The sequence below is a fragment of the Heterobasidion irregulare genome (genome assembly GCF_000320585.1).
Source record: "Heterobasidion irregulare TC 32-1 unplaced genomic scaffold scaffold_04, whole genome shotgun sequence".
Classification (NCBI taxonomy): Eukaryota; Fungi; Basidiomycota; class Agaricomycetes; order Russulales; family Bondarzewiaceae; genus Heterobasidion; species Heterobasidion irregulare.
Window position 1 is genome coordinate 1,033,326 of NW_009258200.1, and position 17,814 is coordinate 1,051,139.

Below are 17,814 nucleotides of genomic sequence, written 5' to 3' on the forward strand. Positions count from 1 at the left end.
AAGACGATGAGCGCGAGGTCAGAAGGCGGACAACGGCATGATAGCACGGCGCGTAGTAATGCGGCATGCAACATGCGCTCCAATGATCATACCTTGTGCCTTTCAGTCCGCTTTCGCCAAAGATATGGTGCTCCAAGGGACGGCCTGGCGAGACGGGGAGTTCACGACAAACGTCAGCACACGGAGGAACACAGATGCCCATTGCCTCATCGCACACACCTCGGGCGCGATGACACGAAGGCTGAGCACAAAGCGATAGCCTGGAGGATTCTACGCCGCTGCTCGGTTGCATGCAGCCCGGTGTGCGGGCGCGCGGAAAATCAGAGCCAAGGCCCCGCGCCTGTTTGACTTACCGAGGCGACGTGTCGCAAAAGGGCAATGAACGGAAATGAATGGAACATGTGAAGTGAGTCAAGTCTGATGCCCCGTGATGCCATGACGTCGCTCTGAGAATTGTGAAATGGCTCGTGTACAAGGCCGTCCTTCGTTATGGATACGCGTCACATTGTTCGCCTTCGGGCACAACGCGAATGTCGGGCCTCGAACCTGCGCCGCTGCTCGGTCGCACGCAGACAGGCAGTGGACATGATCTGGCCCTGAATCAAAACCTCGTTCTTGACGCCGACCAAAGCACCACATAGAGGGAAGATGGAGAATAGATACCTTACGAAAGGTGAACGATGAACAATACGCACATTCTGACGTCGTGGTGTTTGAACCTCGAATGAGAGCCATTGTGATTGATGAATCATTATTGCCTGTTATCAGGCCGAAGGCTTGCGCGGACACCATCGTCTGATCTAGCCTGACCCATGGACCCACTACCTGAGCGCAAGACGTCGGCAAGGAGTACATCTGTGACACCTGTACCTGGTCCATCTATGCGACATATCGCAGCTAAAAAAAATGGCCATAGATAATGCCGTCATTACAAGATGAAGTAGATGTATGGCTACTATGATGTTGATGCTGATGGGCGATCGCATGCACGATAGGTTGATGCACCGCGGATGACAGAACACCTCGGAACTGCATCTGGCGACTACGGTCTACGCCGAGCCTAGAGCACCAATCGAAAAGCGAGTCCAAGCCCGGGTTCGGTCAAGTGAGTAAGCCTTGGATCGGACGCCGCTGCTCGCTCCCGAGTTATTCGCGTCTGCTCCCACGTCCATCCGTTCAGCCCCTCTCACCTTACATGCTCCATGAACCTTCTCGATCTGGCTTCGCACTACAGAGGCGCCACGTAACGTACGTGCTATGCCCGGTGGCACATGGCCACGGCCAACAAGCAAGTGAGCTCATGCGCTCCGCGTCCCGACGGTTTGAGCACTCGCCGTGAAAAGGTTCACGTAGGGTGTCGTAACAGGTGAACAACAAGACACCGAGTGATGCGCTGTCATACGTGAGCCAGAGACACGCGATCGCGATTGTCGACAAGGTTTGCGTGTTTGATCAATAGCCTGGTCGCTCGGAGTGCGGAGGTGTAATCTTGGTGAATAGCTGAGAAAAGTGGACTGTCGGAGGCGGTGGGAAAGAGACGGAGTGAGTTCTGTCATGAGCGCGAGGTCATACAGTATTGAGACGGACTGGTACTTCATTTGGGGGAGTAGCACACCGTAGACAACTGCAGACGCGCTCGAAGCTGGGAAGAAGCGGCGATCAAGAAGCATCAGGCAGCTGAGATCGTGACACGTGATGCGCGGCGATGTGGGCGGGATGCTGCGGGATGTAGGCTGATGCAGGTGGCACTGGGCCGTGGTGTTGCTGAGCGCTGAGCCTCGGAGCGAACGAGCAGGGGAGACGTCCGCACAGGACATTGAAATAGAACTGCCCGTGACAGTACATCATGTCTTACTCTCTATGTCCACCCCTGTACTCTTTCCCTGGTCCTCCTTTGCGTCAGGACACGCTCCCATAGAGCGCCTCCCTCCTGAACTGCTCTACGCCATCGCGCTCTACCTCATCGCCGGCGTCGCTGTCAGCACCTATGGCAGCAGTAACACCGATCACCCCTCTCACCGTCCCCCCCTCGGCCCGCCTGCATCCCTCCTCAACATCCTCCTTACCTCCCGCACTGTCCACGCCAAACTTGCCCCCGCTCTCCCGCTTCTCGCTGCGCGCACATTCGAGCTCAGTTTTGATGTGGGAGCAATACGGAGGAGGTTGGGCACACACCGAGTTGACTCCGGGCGGGTTAAGCAGAAGGCGAGCATGACACAGGCACGGTGGGAGACCCTCGGCCGCATCAGGCGGCTGGAGTTCGGCAACAGCGCCAAGGTACACTGCGAGAGCTCGGTACTGATACACGACCTTTGGACGGTGTATCTCATGCTCCTCGAGCATGACAACGCAAATCGTGCACAGCTCATTAAACATGCGCAGCTCCCGCGCTACCTCTGGCGCCTCATCCGTGTCGGTTACGACGCCCGTGAGGCTCAGGAAAGCAACAGTGATCCAGGGGCTGAGGGCCAGGGGGGAGTACTGCCAGGGTGGTCTGCGCACACAGAGGAGAACGTGGAACTGATGAGTCTCGTATCTTGGGCACTGTGGCTGACGACGACCGTGGGTGAGCTCAAATCTAGAGTCCGATGGTTCAAATGGCCATAGATGATCTAAATTGACGCTTGGATGTGTAGAGGAGATCGAGTGCATGACGCACGAGACGCGGGCAAGCATCATCCGCCTCTTCGTCCCCTTCCTCGCGTTCGGCTTCCAGTATCCCTCGCATTTCTTCCCCGCAACCCACCTATGCCTCCCCTTCTGCCCTCACTTAATTCCAGCTTCCTGCTCTCCCCCCACACGTGCGAGTCTCTCGCCGTCCAGATCCCCTCTCCTCCCGCCGCTTCGCACGCTCACCTATGCAGGCCGTACCCTCGTACTCGCCGCTCCCCCGCTCGTGCCCGCAGCGACGCTTCTCGTGAGCTCAACGGTGCAAGCACAGATGAAGGCGGGGCTGAGGGCCGATCTCAGGATGACGTCGGCGAGAGAGGGAGGGGAGGGGGGGAATGGTGGACAAGGGGACGAGGGCGTGGGACAGCAAGGAGGAGAGCAAGACGAAGAGAACCCCCGTGCGCGCTCCCTCAAGCTCTGGCTTGACTCGCCATCACTCGCGTTCGATCCTTCTTCCAAAGACAATGACGTCACGATCGCGAGCACTGGCTCTTCCAATAACAAAGATGTTGACAATGACGACGCTGAGGATATTGGAGAACCGAGCGATCGACATGACGAGGACTGGGGGCGCATCGTCGGATGCGGAGATCCGTGGGGTTCTGTGTCGTCGACGGTAAGGGGACGGGTGTATAGCCCGGGTGCTATGTGTGGGACGTGGAGTGGGATGCTCTCGGTTCGTTCTATTGTTACCATCGCCATAATTGCTATCTTTTTGGATTCTTGGGTCTTCAAGTTCGTCATGTTGTTTTTATGTTCTCTTGATTTCTTTTTTGGGCTCTTGAATGCACCGCTTCCTCGTCGACGTAACTGACACAATTGTGCATGTGCACGGCTTGTCTCTCTACAGTGCCCGGACCAGACCCAGGTCGCCCGTATCGTCCACGCTCCCGATTTATCCAACAGCCCAGCTGAGCCCCAACCCGCACCAACAAATAATCAGCATCAGCAACAGCATGTAGCGCAACTTAGGCGACTCTCCCTTCCGCACCCACACCGTGTAGCACACCGCCCGCTGTTCGCGACGCTCCGCGAGTATCATTGTCTCGTGCCCGATATCCCACTGCGTGCGGGTATCGGGGAGGAGGCGTTGAGAGCGTTCTTGCCTGCCGGAGTCGAAGGAGCGGTTGGAATGCAAGGTGGACTCGGAGGTGGAGATGGCCAAGGGGCTGAGGTGTGTGCAGTTTGGTTCAATGGGTGGTGAGTTCATCAACTGACGGATGTTGTTTGTGGGGGGTGGACGAGGCATCAGAGTCGCGATGTGATGGAGATACGCGATCCGGTCAAGGGGACGACACATGTGTACTATCGGTTTAGAGGTGGGGAAGGGGAAGGGGAAGGAGATCTGCCCTATTGCGCGAAAGGCATGGAGAAGCTCAGGCATGGGGAAGACATCAGAATTGAAAGCGACGAGGACAGCGAGGACAGCGAGGAAAAGAGAGGCGACGGTGAAGAGGCAGACGATAGTAAAGATGGCGATGAAGACGACGCGACGGAGTTTGTCGATCACGTCTCCAGCGGGGTCAACGATATCCTCATTGTCGGGGAGGTGCGTCGTCTGAATCCACATCATACTCCGTGTTCTATTGCGATCCGGATATGCTTGACTCATGTAGTATTGACCCTTTGACCCGTATCAGACCGGCGGCGTGCACGGTACGGCTTGGGGCCAATTTGGATTCGTCGGGCGTGTACGCTCATGGGACGGTTTGGTCGTGGTCGTGCGGTATCCTGTACGTTTGCTGTTTTCTTTTTCGGCCATTTGATCTTCATGATCTTCATGATTTTGGCATCCTTTTTGCACGCATACTCGCAAACTTACTCATGCTGGGCCGATCAGCTTGACGCTCTCGCCATGCACATCGGTGCGCGCTGGGTATTTCGCGGCTACGTCCACGCGGGCGACGTCTGGGCCGGGCGCTGGCGCGAGACGGCGACAGGCATCGCGCACATTGGGTTTGAAGGTGGATTTGCGCTCGTGCGGGCGCGTTGAGGAAGGAGCTTCGGGAGAGGCTGGATGTAGAGAGGAGGCAGGGTCTGAACGGGCGCTCAGTTAGCCACCGGACCGCCAATCGCGTTCGGCTAATCTGATCATTTCAGCTAGCAGTGTTCAGGAGGCTGCAGGAGCTGCCCGCTTCGGGCCTGAATTTTAGATCCTGGATGGATAGGTACGGAAATGGGCGTGCACTTTTTAGATACCTCGGAAGATATCTTGGAATGGATATGTGATTGAATCTGGATGGTCCTGTGGGTGCTGGGACAGATGGACGGATTAGGATCTCTTTCTCTCGTTTCCGTCCGTTGCTGATTCGGTTAGGCCGAGTATAAGCTACTTTTCTCGGTGTTTTCACTCTCCATGATCAATGACCGCTCGCTCGTTTTTTCCGGACCCCTCCTTTCTCTAGCGGCGATGTCCAGTGCTGTACACCCTCAAATCAAACGCCCCTTCATCACTTAGAGCTAGTGCTTCGAGCCTCGAGCGAGCTTGAGTCGAGAGCCGCTTCGACCACCAGCACGCATGTATTGCACACGCATGGTTGTTGACATGAACACGAAAGGATTTATCTTGGTGATGAAGAGTATTCCCAAGAGACCAAGGTCGACTCCGATTCTGGGTTCGATGGGTTCTTGTTATCTCTTCGCGTGCTTCGAATTGGAGGTTGCACGATCGACGTAAGTTTCAGGAGTCCCAAAGCTCAATACAGCTATGCAATCCAGTGGCGTGATCAGCCTTCTGGGGGCGATGCAGGAGGAGAATGGGTCGCGCCGACCCCGACAAGCTGTAAGATTTATAAATGGAGGATTTGCTGCGCTGTTTCTGCAGTGAGGGGCCATCCGGAAGGCTGTGAGCGTGTATGAACTCGAGAGATCCGACGGTGCGAGTCCGGGCACAGTCGACCGGCACCCCTCCTTCGAGCGTGACTGTATGGCGCAGTTTCCTGGGTATGAGGACATGCCTTCGGAGGTGTAGAAGCTAGCAGGGACTCGAGTTCCGAGGTTGACCAGCGCGGCCTCAAGGCGAGAGCGATAGCCTGTACGTATTCTGCGCTAGTGTCCATAGAATATCCCAAAAGCCTCCTAGCCTTTTTGAGGGTTTGTTACACGTTTGTGCGAGTTTGAAAGAAGGATGAGACAGGGAGAACGTAGAATCCTTGCTTCGAGCCTATCAGAGAAGGAGGAAGAGACAGCAGCAAAGAAAGCGAGGTTGTGCAGAAGCAGAAGCAAATAACCAGCAGCTGACTGCAAAACAGTACATCTTGTGTCTTCGGTCACTATCATAGATCAGCCCTTGAGAACGGGATGATCAGATCATAATCTATAAAAACTTGGCTTTATTTTTGGTCGCCATCGATCGAATGAAGTTTGCCCTAGCAGGAAAAAGTACCCGACAGGCAAAGTCAAACTAGGACGGGAGCATTCCCACTGTGTTTGTGATACACGTGTAATGGGTGTCTTTGCAGTCTCGGAAAACGAACAAAGAGGAATGTTCGTTTTGGACAAAGGGCAATGCCTGCTTGAGGCATCAGAAGGCGGGAGCAGCCTCTGCATGCGCGTTTGACATGCAGGTTCTGCTCAAATCAGTAAGATGCAGAGTGTGCGAATGCGTGCGGATACTCGTTGAAGGAGGTGGCGAGGACGTGTGGCAGAGCCGCGACGCTGGCGAAAACCCTTGACGAAGATGGACCGGGGTCTGGCCTGGCCACCCCACTCGCGCCAGCTCTAAGCCCGCCACCGAGCTCCTAATATCGCTCGTGTAGAGGGGAGTGCATATGCGCTCCACATGTAGATAAATTTGAAGGCACTCGCTAGTGGCAGTCGCCCAGCGCCGGCATCATTCTGGTGATAACCTTGAGTTTGGGGTGAATGCCAGAAAGAACACGTACCCACACCTAGGCTTCGTTCTCCATGACGAATGTGGTGTTGAGGTGGTCACTGGTGGTCAGGGAGGGCGAATTTCAATTGAATTTGAAGACAAAATTCGGCAAGGCCGCCGCTAAGGCATCGTGTGTGTGCTCGGCCTATAAAGCGCTGCAAACCCTATTGTCTATTCGTATCGCACAGGTGCAGAAGGGTTGGAGCCGCCACTTTATTGTTGTGAACTTTCGTCTGTTGTCCAAAGGATTGACTTGCTTTCGAAGGCTTTAACACAGTTGGCGAAGGATCGAGCGGAGTCTGGTGTCAGCTTCTTACCCTACAGGGTTGCAGGTTTGGCAGCTTCGACTCAGCTTCGAATTGGTACATTCTCATCCATCGATTGCGGCTTTCATGATTCGTGAATTGCTGTCACTTGTCGGTCGGTGTTCTCGGTGAATGTCGCGTTCGGGAGGTGCATCGGACGTGCTCGTCCGACTCAACGCGACGTGGCTAAGCGTCGATGCTGAGCGCATTGATACATCAATGGCAGGATTGGAAGTGGAAGGGTAACTTGAGAGTTTGGAACTTGGTACGTACTCACTTCCATAGAGGGTGTTGGCTGTCCACTGGTACAAGTACTTCCCAGGTCGCGTGGTCGAGCATTGACCTAGCAGCCACAATGGCATGGCTATATACATGTGACAAGTGTCGTCACCTGCGTATCGGCATCATCCATTGTCTAGCCGATAGCGGCTTTGCTGGGAAGCAGGCTGCCATAGAGGTTGGTGAAGGCTGACGGGATTGTAAAAGGCTAGACGGCTCTCAGCGGTGCCGGCGGTCCTACAGTGGACGGGGGCCCTTCCGTACGAACATGACTGCGGGAGGACGGCGGTGGAGATGCTGATGCCATCACGTTTGATCCGTGTGTGCGTGACCGACTTCGATTTTTGTAGGGTTTCTCTCTTGTGATCTCAGGAGAAACCATATCCGTTCTCTGTGCAGAAAAATGAGAGATAATAAGGTGAGAGTATGGGGGCGAGGCGGTTCGATGCTGCTGCCGCAGGCTACCAGGCATTCCTTGATCAGCTGAACGAAGCCCCAAAGGTCAAAGGCAGAAGGCCTACATCTGGTCCAAGGATAGCGCCAAGGTGCGGGTATCGTCCAAGTAGTCATCGCGGGTTGTCCATTTCTTTGACACCCGACGCATGCGGTCTCGACATTTTCACCATTTATGATCTCTCCTTGGAGAATTCAGACATGCTCGGTATAACATCAGTCGTTGTTCGATGCACGTACCTGGAATCATGAGTCAAAGGTCAAAAGAAAGCCTGGTATGGTTAGGCCTGCACCCGATGTCGGCGCTAGATCAGAGTCTAACTGACATGAATGAAAATCAGCAGTTGAATTCGTTGAACGACGTTGGACTCTGAAGGTAGATACCTTCAATTTTCAAAACTTACATTCTGAGGCAGATAGCAGCAGTAAAAAAAATCATGTCGAGCGCTCTTCGGGCGGACCTTCTAGATTATCGCCGCCGGAAGGATCGAGCGCTAAATCCGCATAGGATTGAAAAATTACACCGCCCCATCTTTGTAGAGAAATATTGAGGTTGAAATGACGCCGGCATGTTCGGCGGCGTGGGTGCTAGTAGGTCCAGCCTGGGCCCGTATATCTGTGAGCTGGATCCGGACTCTCAATACCAATCGACAGGGAAGCTACCAATCTCCCAGAAAAACTCCCCGCAAGCGTCATCGCGCCTTCTGGATCCTTTCTTGTGCATCGGTGAGCTGCGATTGGCTGACCGCTCGCTCGAAGGGTCGATTTGGGCATGATGGGTATGCACACTATCTGTGTACGCATCAGATCTAGGCCCACTGCAGAACTAGGGGTATCTGTCGCCCCCTAGCAATACCATGCTTTTACGCAGGGGAGCACTGTATCGAACTCGATCGCCTGATCGCCGAGTAACGCGGGTGTTGTGTCGAGGTTTCAGGTCTATTATGACTATACTTGGCTAGTTATCGTGCAGGCGAATATGGACTGGAGGTCGAGAGCAACTGGAGGTAGGGAGCAGACGGAGCTCCTCGCTGGGTTGTAAATTTGTCTCCGCGAGAACGATTCAACTTGATCTAGGAGCGCGGTATCCGTTGATGTCAGATGCATCTAGCATCAGCGGAGAGGGAGCTTGAGCTTGTGCAAGCGTCTGGCATCGCGTTGAGCAGGATAGCTGCGCACCGCTCTGACACCGCCGGCTGCCGCCGTTCCGCGATCCGGCACTTTGTAGGCCTGTGTTTACTTCGGGAGGCGAGGCACATGCCACAGCCTAACCGGCGTCCATCTGGCTCGTAGAAGCAGCGTGGAGGCGCTCACATCTAGGTGCGTGATCACATCGCATGCAGACCCTCTCGTTTGCAACACCTTGCGATCTCCAGAGGGTGAGTAGCGATTGGTCACCGCTCCGCGGAGGACATAAAACGGGCAGGGATGTGAGTATGGATGCTATCTATGTTCAATCATAAGATGCTGTAGGTCCTCCATATATGTGCTGTGGCTGTGACACGAAGGGCTGCGAATCGACTGGGGTTCAGCCCAAGTAGTGTTGATCTGGGCACGCGATTCTCGCGGGTATTCACATTAGGACGTTGCAGTATATGTACCGAAGGTCGCCGCGCTTGATCCTGATCAGGACCTGATGATCATATGATTGCAACGAAGACGCATCGTCAGAGTGTTGCGCGACCGATGATTTATCAGAACAATTGGCCCTCGGCAAGCACAATTGGGCATATTGGATCCCTATCCCAGCAGGGCCTGTCACGTGCGAGGTGCTCGTGTTGTGTGTGCGCCATGAATTCGAGGGTAGTATGGTCGAAATGGTGTGGGCTGCGGTCCAAAATGATGAGTATGTCACGGGAAGGTGCTAGGCTGAAGAGGGTACGGCACTGGCACGGCGGGCGATGGGACGACGGGCGGTACCGGGAGCAAAGCTGAAAGCGGGTATACATTTTCCAAATCCATCACAATCGACGCTTCTTACGCGAGCCTACTCACACACGCCCACATTGGCAGCGATGTGGCTTCCGAATGTCGGAGGTGGAGCGAGCCTGACGGAATCAACGTCGTGTTCTCAGTCCCGGGAGGCAAGGTTACGGCGCTTCCCATTGCCCATGTGCCTCTAACATCCGAACGCCCGTCTAGAGACTACCGCTAGCGCAGGCACTGCTTGCCGCAAAAAAAACGGGAGATCTTCGCGCAGGCTCCGCGTTGCAGGGGCCATTGAAACAGCGGTGCCGGCAGTGCGGGGTAGTCCTGAGCGTGGCACGGTTCGGTTCCAAGCGAGACGAGATCTGGAGAGAGAACATGAACGAGGCCCGCTTCTGAATTGAGAGACGGAAAGAGAGTTACCGGGACATGGATCATCATATAAAGAGCCCGCCGCTTCCAGACCACCCCTGCCTTTTTCCTGCAGCGCTCGTTCACTCACGCCTCGACCCTTATAGACTCTCGCTCGTGCTGCCCCTGCGTCGGGTCATGCATCCCGCCACCTCCCCCGCGCTCTCTCCGTCCACCGCTGCTGCTGCCTCTGCACATCATTCACCTGTGCAACCATTCATCGGCTTCGTGGACACCACCACTGATGCCCTTCGTCTCATCATGGCCGCCCGGCAAGGCGTTATCCCACGCATTACCCGCCGCCTCAACGATGCTGAGAGGAGGTCCATGATCAGAAGCGGGACGGTATTCGTGTTCTCGGTAGAGGAAAGTGGTATTAGGCGTTGGACTGAAGGCCTGTCTTGGTCTCCATCCCGGATAGTTGGGAATTTCTTGGTGAGCCAATCCTGTCAGTACTTGGCGTCAAGAGGACCCGACGCCATTCATAATGATTACGCACGTCTTCGAATGTCCGTGTTGACGTTTGATCGATCGCGGCCGTAGGTGTATCGCGAGGTCACAGAACGTGGCAGCAGTCGCATTGCCCCAGAGAGACGAGCCACGCCTTCGACCGCATCGGCCTCGGCCTCGAACTCGCCTGTTCAGCGTCATCGAAGCAGATCGGAGACCAGCGTTGGGAGGTCCGTTGAGGCAGTGGCCGCAATGAAGCCCAATGGCCTTACTAAAAAGGTAATAGCAATGCATGACTCGAAGATGGCACACACTCACATGCATGGCCTTACGTCTTGTGGGACTGTAGACTATCACCGTCAAAGTGGATGGCACAGATCACCACCTCGTCTCCTACTATCGCGAGGAAGATGTCCACCATGGACGACTTCAAAGACCGACAAGCAGGCAGGATATCATGGACATCAACATTCCACCGGAGATGGTGCGTGCGACGAACTTTCGTCACCCACCCCATATCGAGATTGGTGCAGACGGCCGAGCACATATGTATGTCCCGTCTCCATATCCTCCTTCTGGATTATCGATGGCAGGACCCTGGATCGCGTACTGAACATGAGCTCCGAACTTCCAGATATGATGCTGAAGAAGCGGAGAACGTTGTGCGACGTCAGCACGACCCCGCTTCTAGCCCTACAACCCTCTCCGCGCCTTCTATTTCCATTCCTTCAACATCCTATGGAACACAGAGCGCAACCTCAGAATCCGACCGCGGTCAGCAATCCCATTACCAGCAACAACCGCAGCACCAGCATGAGATTTACTCACCAGTCACACCATCAACCACTCGAGAGGGTCAAAGCGGCGTCGGTGCGGGTCATCGTGGGTATGGGCACTCGCTTTATCAGGTTCGACCACCTCCCGTACCCGCATCCACACCTGCGAGTCATCGCTGGTCATCCTCGTCATCGCTGGCCTCGTCCTCTTTCCAAGGTGCTAGCCGGCAGGTACCCGAGGTCTCGACGAGAACAGCGCAGGGAGTCCGAGACTGGGAGGACTCCGCGCACAGCCCCACGCAGTACGGTGCCCCGGATGGAGCCTACTATCTACCACAGAACGAGAAGCCGAGGCATACACTGCCTCATTCTTCTCCGCCCCTTTCACTACCCCAGGCCGCACATCTATACCACGTACCACCGAGCATCGTACAAAGCTTGCCGGACGCACACTCGCGGGGGAACATTGCAGCGCATTGGCCTGCGCATCACGGCGTGCCTATATATCAGCAGCAGTCGTCCTCTAGCTCGAATGGATACCAGGTACACGAACGTGTCCCTGCTCCCACCCCATGGAGCCAGAGTCTCCATCAACCCAGCTCCAACATGACGCGCCGATCCCATCATCAGGAGGAAAGCGTCTATGACGGACCCGAATTGCTCTACTCTGAAGGACACGGTCATGCTGCGACCTACAAGTAGCTGCGCGGACGCCGGCCTGCTGGGCTATTTTTCCATCATAATCAGTTGCACAATCTATCATCATCATCCGACGTTTGTCAAGAAGGTACTGCGTTCGGTAGAATGCGTTACGTACTTCCCACACAGCATCTCGTTCTCGTTCTTGGTCTGGGTAATAGCGTCAGCTGCGAGCAGGTTTCCACAGGCTACGATACACACTAGTAACGATCTTCTGGATTGTCTTGACCACGGACACCATATACACGCAACAGGGGACCATGGCCACTACATTATATGGACTTACATTGGTATTTATACCAGTCGCTTTTTGTCCGGAACATACTGGCGACGCCGGAAATCAGAGCAGGGTGCCTTGCCTAGAGACTTTCATCGATAATTTCGTCGAAAACACATTACGATAAAAGCTGAGGGACAGCATAGCTTTCGCTCTGCTCACCCACAGTCAATTGACGCATTAGATACATACATACACGCACCGGAGCATATTTATTCATTGCCCACGACATGAATGGACGGAAAATCAGCCGATCTCTCCTCGTGTCCGCCGCTCGATGAATCCGCGGATGTTTGCGTGTCCCTCTAGGCTGCCAAAGAAGCAGCGCTTGGCAGCGTTCTCCCAAATCACGATGTCGAGTTGTTTTGCATAGTTCAGCACATACTCATAGTCCGCCTGAGAGGCAAATGCCGTGTATAAATATCCTGAGTAAGAGTACGGCGCGTCAGCATGATTGTGTAAAGGACAGATGGCTCCATGATCTTACCTTCCTGCGATTTTACTCTGTTCCGCTCTAGCTCCCAAAGCCGGATCTGATCTTGAACTGTAACAGGAAGTAAGGGTTTCTGCGGGGAAAGGCATAAGTCGAAGAGGATATGACAGGATAAATGCAACAACTCACGTTCTTGCGCATCTGGAGGTGTGCGTAAGTCGTGAGGTAACTGATAATCTAGATGCCAACGTCAGCCAGAGCAATGGCATGTGGTACACATGTACGGCGCTCGAAGGGCAACGCGGAATGGGAAGGCGGTAACATCTCGATGGAGGGCCAATACGCACCTGATCAGCGGTTATGCCGTTGGCAAGGGCCTTCCGCACGCTCTCACGCGTAATAGAACCCACAACGAGGTTCGGGAAGCGCGATTTCATGCTCACGAACAGGTTGAGGACAGCTGTCTGCAATGGGTTGTCTACAGAACATGTGTTTCGGCAATTCATCATATTAGCGCATAGAGAGATAAGATGCATATGGGAGGGCGTACTCGTGTATGCATACAGACGGTAATTTGTCTCGAGGATAATGAAACCTTGAGCCTGGCCCCTTGGCCCTGTCCCCGTACCCGAAGCAGTGGGAAGAGGAGGTAGCGAGGACGTCAAAGTAGTCGCTAATCGCGTTGGGCTGAAGCGCCGGGATATGGCCTGCAACCAGGTCGGTTAGGTGCTTATCTCTAAGAGGGATGAACCGACCTTGCGCTGCCATATGAGACCATAATCCCGGAGATCCTCCAACATGGCCTTCTGAGTTTCGCTCAGGCTCTCCGTCGAATATTCCTGGTATGTCCAGATATGAACGAACTGTGATATACGCCGAGATAGAAGTCCCTCACGCGGCCAAGTTCCATTGTAGACAGCATGAATAGAAAACTGATAACTTCCACAAGATCCATCTGTCTTTCCTGAAATACATGACGGGATCAGTGATGATTGCGTATATGCGCAGATTGTTTTCGTCTTTACTTCAACCATCTCCAAGTACTGGAGCAAAAGGTCCCATAGCTGGGCGTGGGGTGTATGTAAAAGGAATTGGAAACCTGAGGAGGTTATCTGCAATTGCGATCCTCTGGCAAACCAAACCCTCGATTAGTGCTGCCTCTGGTCATTAGATGCGCGAAGCCTACGACTGCATGGCCATCAGGCCACTCCGTTGAAGGAGGTATAGAACTCCCTGCGATGGTCTCGTAGGAGCTTGCCCTGTGCCCGAGGATACCATGTAATGCAAAATAGTCTGATAAATGAATCCCGTTAGAGCGCGTGCAGGCCACCAATGTCTCTGCTCACACCTCCCAGCGCTCCAGCGCGTATGTGTCTAGAGCCTCGATGCTGGGGGATTGCCGTTTTTCATCTAATTCGGCAGGAACCCCAAAACTTCCACTATTCCCACTGTGGATAATGTAAGACGAGCGAAATGTTCTGCACATCCAACGGGCAATTCGGGGATGTCCCTCACCCTCCTGTGATGGCTTGTCGCATGCTTGTCTTGAAAGTCGGATTGAGACCCAGTTTAGCGGATGGACTGGGAAGAATGTGCAAATTGGCCAGGGTCGTTATGGCGCCATCATAAGGTCTATTTCGAGCTTGGTGACAATGCATTTAAGACAAAATCACTTGAACAAAGACGAACTTTGTTTTAGCATCAACGACCCAGGATGACATGGTCAATATAGGGATGGAAGACTCAAGCCATAGCAAGTTCATGATAATCTGACGTTCTAAAGGTCCTAAAAGGCTGTACAAAAACCTGCTCGCGAATAGACTCTTCGATGAATGTTGCTCGACATACCGAAATATGGACAAGCATGATGATGGTCGGTGGTACAGACGTGTCAGCGAGTTCTGGGACTGTGAATGGAGAAACGATAGCAAAGCATGTGGACGGTGGTCATCGCTGGAGCTGGATTGATCTGATTCGACGACGACGGGCATTTTTCAGAGCAGTGGCATTTGACAAGGTATATTGTAGCGGAACGTCATTTCGGACTCGATTCCCCCTCGGACTGAGTTTGGATTTCGATCCGCGACAAATTTGAAGCGAATTATGACATTCTGTGACGGACACGTCGGGTCACCGCAGGTCACCGCAGGGTCACCGCGATGTCACCACCCCACTTGCGTCTGACAGTGTCCTTAGCCCCAACAGTTGCTTCACTGCATCTTCGACCTCCGGAAAATGGTTCAAATCACGATCACAGCCTCCAAAAGGATTCCTCTCGCCCCTGGGCTCCCGCTGACTCTCAACTTTCCCGAGGAATCCACGGTGCAAGACTTGAAGACGGCAATCTCGTCCAAGTATCCCAAGGTATGCATGACGCGTCGTGGATCACGATTAGGAACTGACCAGCTCCACTTGACGTGCATCGCGCCAAGTTCTACGATTCACGCCAGAAAATCTCGATCAAAGGCGAGAGAAGCGCCCTCGGAGATGATGCTTTCTTGAAAGACGTTGAAGGTGCTGAGGTATCTGTCAAAGATTTAGGGCCTCAGGTCAGCTGGAGAACCGTTTTCTTGGTTGAATATGTACGTAATTCACACTGCGCTATCCATTTTGCGGCATTGACAGGATATCCACGTCCACGTTGAAAGGCTGGCCCTCTAGTCATTCATCCTCTCATCTACTATCTCTCGAGCACGATATATCGGAGATATACTCAGCACAGTTTGTTGCAAAAGTCAGTTGGGATTTTTCAAATTTCCGGTAATTCCCTTGTGACGCTGTTTCTCTGCAGGGCTCTCTGTGTGATGGTGATGGCTCACTTCTTGAAGCGTGAGCTGGAGACTATTTTGTACGCATGGCCTTGTCAACTCTCTCAAATTCGTGTGACAGGAGCTAATCTCAGCCATCTCTAGCGTGCATCGATTCTCACACGGGACGATGCCTGCTTTCAACATAATCAAGAAGTCCGTGTCCCGCAATCACTAGCCTCATACTTTGTGTGAATCTAATAGCGCTCCCGTGCAGTTCGGCACATTACCATTTGTTGAGCGGTAGGTAGATTGGCACTTAATTTGTCGCACTTCTCTCACTATTGTATGTAGGTGTCGCGTTAGCACTCGCCATCTACAGCCCGACATACGCTGCTGATTCGCCCTATATCCGAGGCACGATCCGGGATGATCCCCGCTTTCTTCTTACGTGCGCTATTGTCTGGCTGGTCTGTGTTCTATCGGCAGCTCCTTGCTATGAACACTTAAATGAACAGGATTTTTTTAGTTTGCCCAGCTCTCAAATTTCAAGGTCCACCTCATCTTGCGCAATCTCCGCCCGGAAGGCACTCGTAAACTCGCTATACCGCGTGGATACGGTTTCTCACTGGTCTCTGTCCCGAACTACTTCTTCGAGTGTCTTGCATGGGCGACTATTGCCGTTATGTCTGGCAGCTGGGTTGGTAAGTGGCTCCACTTTTTTTAAAACTTTTTTGAATCCGCACGCTGATTGTACTTTGATCCTATGAAGCATGGCTATTCCTCTTCGTAGGTGGTGGTCAGATGACTCTGTGGGCCATCAAGAAGCATAAAAACTACAAGAAGGTTTTCGGGAAGGAATACCCAAGGAGAAAGGTCATGATCCCGTTTATTTTCTGATTACCTTCATATATGACAATCGTTGAGAATGGGGCAAGGCGTTCCACAAGAAATAGACGCTTTGTTTGACGGGTTGCGACTGGGCTCGTCGTCAAAACAAAACTCGAGCCATCGCTTGAGTTCGATGGTTCAATTGTCGGTGTAAGTTTCATACAGAATGACGATCCGAATTGACGAGTTCTCCGGCGTTTTCGCCATTGGAGACCAGCTCGAGAGGCCTACGACTTCCCACTTTTTCGCGCACAGAATCAGCGTCGCAAGCTAGGCCGTGCACTGTCGTTTTTTTCCCGCGAGCTGATCAACCTAAGCCATGGCATTGCTTTCGATATTATCTCCGAGCGGCATGAGGTGATAAATTAATAGAAGTTTATACTGCCACCGCATTAATAACACAATGGGGTACGTCTGACGACATCGCCTGTTATCTCAACTCGAAGGTGCTGTTAGAATGGACTCCAGCCGAGAACATAGGAATCAGCAAGTGTTTTGCCCGGAGACAATGGTTTCGTCGGACGACTAGTGCAATCGGAGCTTGAAATGAGACTCAGCCACTGGTCGCCAGAGTGATAAGCAAGTCCAGGTTGAAACAAGCTTCAACTCGCTTCATACGTAGCTCCCCCAGCAAGACGCGATAGACTCGGCCCGTACGGTTATTGACGGTGTTCAGCTGTCACTGTATCCCCACTGCAATTTGTCAAACTGATCCGTCGACCACCGCCGCCCGATGCATTGATGGCCCGGCGACTCATTACCAAGTTTGGAGACTTGATGCATGATGGAGAGTCAGGTCCATGGAATGTATCCGCCACCAGGCAATGCAATGTCGGTCTCCAGTAGTCCTGAGGTGAGATGTTCCACAATGCAACGGCCAGTTCAAACTCTGATTGACGTTTTGCCCAGCATTGGAACAAATTCCCAGACAATGAGGTACACTATTGGTCCCATCATTATGATGTGGGCGCTTTCAGCTCGTACTCACTGCTCGCGTTGAGCACTGGGACTAGCCTCAAACTGCTACGGCGACCAACAGGCGCCCGCACGGCCTTTCCATTGGGTCTCATGTTCTCACTGACGTGACTGTAACACTCAAGCCGTGCAAGGCTCGGAGCTGCGACAGGATCGCGCCTAAATCGCATTCCTCAGACCCACGATTGTCAAAAAAGATGTCGCCAGAAGTGCGTTTAAACGATTTAACTGCGACATCGGGACAGATTGTAGATCATCTCTCCGGGTCAGCAAGCAGCATCATTCTCACACGCCCCAGTAGGCCTCAGTCCGCCAAAGCAGTCCGCAGCGTCCCATCCTCATTATCCTCGCACTTGCGCCGGCTCACGTATTCTATATAGATTCTCTCTATTTGAATAAAACTCCCAAATAACAATGCCCCTTTTTTGAGACAATATCGCTTTGTATCGTTATCGTCCAGCCATCCTGTCTCGTTCAATGAACGGGATGTTGTTTCTGAAACATATTACAAAACCCATAAGGGGATATGAGGTGCGCTGGGAATTAGCCGGGTTCTATTTCGATCTCTCTTTACCTGTACGCTTTGTCCGGCGTCGTGACATGCGGTGGAATGCGATCGGCAACGGAACTATAAAGGTCGCGTTGCCC

The 17,814-nt window shown here is 53.3% G+C and overlaps 7 protein-coding genes across 7 annotated transcripts; 5 read left to right on the plus strand and 2 right to left on the minus strand.

Annotated features, from left to right (window-relative positions):
- Positions 1-1,860: 1,860 nt before the first annotated feature.
- On the plus strand, positions 1,861-4,663 carry HETIRDRAFT_426303 (uncharacterized protein; the record flags this gene model as incomplete). Its single annotated transcript, XM_009546787.1, has 6 exons — positions 1,861-2,566; positions 2,637-3,346; positions 3,521-3,870; positions 3,916-4,219; positions 4,311-4,403; positions 4,511-4,663. 6 exons carry the CDS (start codon positions 1,861-1,863, stop codon positions 4,661-4,663), a joined length of 2,316 nt encoding a protein of 771 aa, XP_009545082.1.
- Positions 4,664-9,095: 4,432 nt separating this feature from the next.
- HETIRDRAFT_157091 (uncharacterized protein) lies at positions 9,096-10,068 on the minus strand. The gene is made up of 2 exons (XM_009546788.1): positions 9,931-10,068; positions 9,096-9,872 (listed from the first exon to the last, which is right to left on the minus strand). The coding sequence occupies exon 2, from the start codon at positions 9,528-9,530 to the stop codon at positions 9,276-9,278; it is 255 nt and encodes an 84-aa protein (XP_009545083.1). The 5' UTR covers positions 9,531-9,872; positions 9,931-10,068; the 3' UTR covers positions 9,096-9,275.
- HETIRDRAFT_315871 (uncharacterized protein) lies at positions 10,057-10,981 on the plus strand (the record flags this gene model as incomplete). Its single annotated transcript, XM_009546789.1, has 3 exons — positions 10,057-10,353; positions 10,462-10,647; positions 10,718-10,981. 3 exons carry the CDS (start codon positions 10,057-10,059, stop codon positions 10,979-10,981), a joined length of 747 nt encoding a protein of 248 aa, XP_009545084.1.
- A 1,259-nt stretch (positions 10,982-12,240) lies between these two features.
- HETIRDRAFT_382796 (uncharacterized protein) lies at positions 12,241-14,560 on the minus strand. The gene is made up of 13 exons (XM_009546790.1): positions 14,402-14,560; positions 14,243-14,347; positions 14,069-14,185; positions 13,902-14,001; positions 13,740-13,846; positions 13,579-13,681; positions 13,449-13,517; positions 13,309-13,392; positions 13,104-13,260; positions 12,901-13,031; positions 12,743-12,790; positions 12,608-12,686; positions 12,241-12,545 (listed from the first exon to the last, which is right to left on the minus strand). The coding sequence occupies exons 1-13, from the start codon at positions 14,542-14,544 to the stop codon at positions 12,367-12,369; spliced, it is 1,422 nt and encodes a 473-aa protein (XP_009545085.1). The 5' UTR covers positions 14,545-14,560; the 3' UTR covers positions 12,241-12,366.
- Positions 14,561-14,788: 228 nt separating this feature from the next.
- HETIRDRAFT_54691 (uncharacterized protein) lies at positions 14,789-16,200 on the plus strand (the record flags this gene model as incomplete). The annotated part of the gene is made up of 9 exons (XM_009546356.1): positions 14,789-14,917; positions 14,986-15,135; positions 15,202-15,287; positions 15,345-15,401; positions 15,466-15,516; positions 15,578-15,603; positions 15,655-15,770; positions 15,830-16,004; positions 16,073-16,200. 9 exons carry the CDS (start codon positions 14,789-14,791, stop codon positions 16,198-16,200), a joined length of 918 nt encoding a protein of 305 aa, XP_009544651.1.
- Positions 16,201-16,972: 772 nt separating this feature from the next.
- On the plus strand, positions 16,973-17,277 carry HETIRDRAFT_163185 (uncharacterized protein; the record flags this gene model as incomplete). Its single annotated transcript, XM_009546791.1, has 2 exons — positions 16,973-17,044; positions 17,101-17,277. 2 exons carry the CDS (start codon positions 16,973-16,975, stop codon positions 17,275-17,277), a joined length of 249 nt encoding a protein of 82 aa, XP_009545086.1.
- Positions 17,278-17,363: 86 nt separating this feature from the next.
- HETIRDRAFT_163186 (uncharacterized protein) lies at positions 17,364-17,546 on the plus strand (the record flags this gene model as incomplete). The annotated part of the gene is made up of 1 exon (XM_009546792.1): positions 17,364-17,546. One exon carries the CDS (start codon positions 17,364-17,366, stop codon positions 17,544-17,546), a length of 183 nt encoding a protein of 60 aa, XP_009545087.1.
- Between the last annotated feature and the right edge of the window lie 268 nt (positions 17,547-17,814).